Source organism: Lithobates pipiens, unplaced genomic scaffold (assembly GCF_037356315.1).
Source record: "Lithobates pipiens isolate NorthernLeopardFrog02 unplaced genomic scaffold, aLitPip1_a1.2 Scaffold_8, whole genome shotgun sequence".
NCBI classification, from domain to species: Eukaryota; Metazoa; Chordata; class Amphibia; order Anura; family Ranidae; genus Lithobates; species Lithobates pipiens.
Genome location: NW_027507903.1, coordinates 556,638,222 through 556,639,413, shown reverse-complemented (window position 1 = coordinate 556,639,413; position 1,192 = coordinate 556,638,222). Strand labels below are relative to the sequence as shown.

The 1,192-nt window shown below is 39.8% G+C and overlaps 1 protein-coding gene across 1 annotated transcript; it reads left to right on the top strand.

Moving 5' to 3' along the window:
- On the top strand, nt 1–770 carry LOC143962265 (nodal homolog 2-B-like). Its single transcript, XM_077471578.1, has one exon. It carries the CDS (start codon nt 3–5, stop codon nt 768–770), a length of 768 nt encoding a protein of 255 aa, XP_077327704.1. The 5' UTR covers nt 1–2.
- The last annotated feature ends 422 nt before the right edge of the window (nt 771–1,192 follow it).

The window sequence follows — 1,192 nt, the reverse complement described above, 5'->3', positions numbered from 1 at the left end:
CTATGAAAGATAATCGCTGGTCAATGACTTTTAACTTCACACCTATCTCCAAAGAGGATGATCTAAGATTGGTTGAGCTTCGAGTTCTTCTCCCAGCATTTGAAACCCCCACCCCAATCACTATGGAGGTCTTCCACGCTGAAAATGGACAGGATAGAATCTTCTTGGGGTCAGTTGTGAAAACCATGCAAGTGAGTCATCATTCTGCCTGGAAAAGCTTCAACATATCTGATATGATGGGACAGCATCTTCACTGGGGCAATAAAATTGCCAATTATAAAGATCTGCATGCTATAGAAAATGCTCACAGCACTGCAGTATCTCGTTCAGAAAATCCCAAAAAGCCAATTAACAATGAAGTCCCTCTTCAGAAGACATCGACAAATCAAGCAATCATTGTATTTTTCAGTAGGGAAAAGCCATTTTCCAAGCCAGAGTCTCCAGGCCTGATCAAGAAATTGTCAGAAAGCTCTCTGAAGATGGCTTTGTTCCGGAGACAAAGACGAAATACAAACGGCAGCCAAATAATTACTCCATCCGTCACTCATTTCATGCCAGAAGAAGAGCAAGGACCGCTATGTAGAAAGGTTGACATGATGGTAGAGTTCAAGGAGCTTGGATTTGAAAACTGGATTATGCATCCCAAAAAATACAATGCCTACCGGTGTGAAGGAAGCTGCCATACCCCACTAAAGGGCACCGCCAAGAAAACAAACTATAACTACATAAAGGTGAGAAAAGTTTGCATTGCTACCTCCTATCCTCACTGAAAAACAAACAAGGGAAACTGCATTTTTAGTCTTTTTATATATACGTGTGAATCTTAGCAGCTAAATTTTACTAATCAATGAACATTAATGTTTCTGTGTAATATTTTGAAATATATACTGTATATGCATTGGGGAATACCTATTCGCTTTTTGGCTTCTGAGGCACAGAACTGGTGTTAAAAATCTTTACTTGTTTTGAGTCTGTGAGGCAGAAAGTACGGAAGCCAAAGCATTAGGATTACAGCCGGAGATTTACCATTGTCAGAAGTAGAGGTTAAAATTGACAGACTATGTATTTCTCTCAGTGTAACTTGTTGCAGGAGAAATGTGTAGGTTGACTCTGCTGGCCTTTCTGAAAATGCTAGCTGCCTGGCTTTGTGTGTTTTCCATACTTTCTGACTTTGACTTACTGATTTAACAAT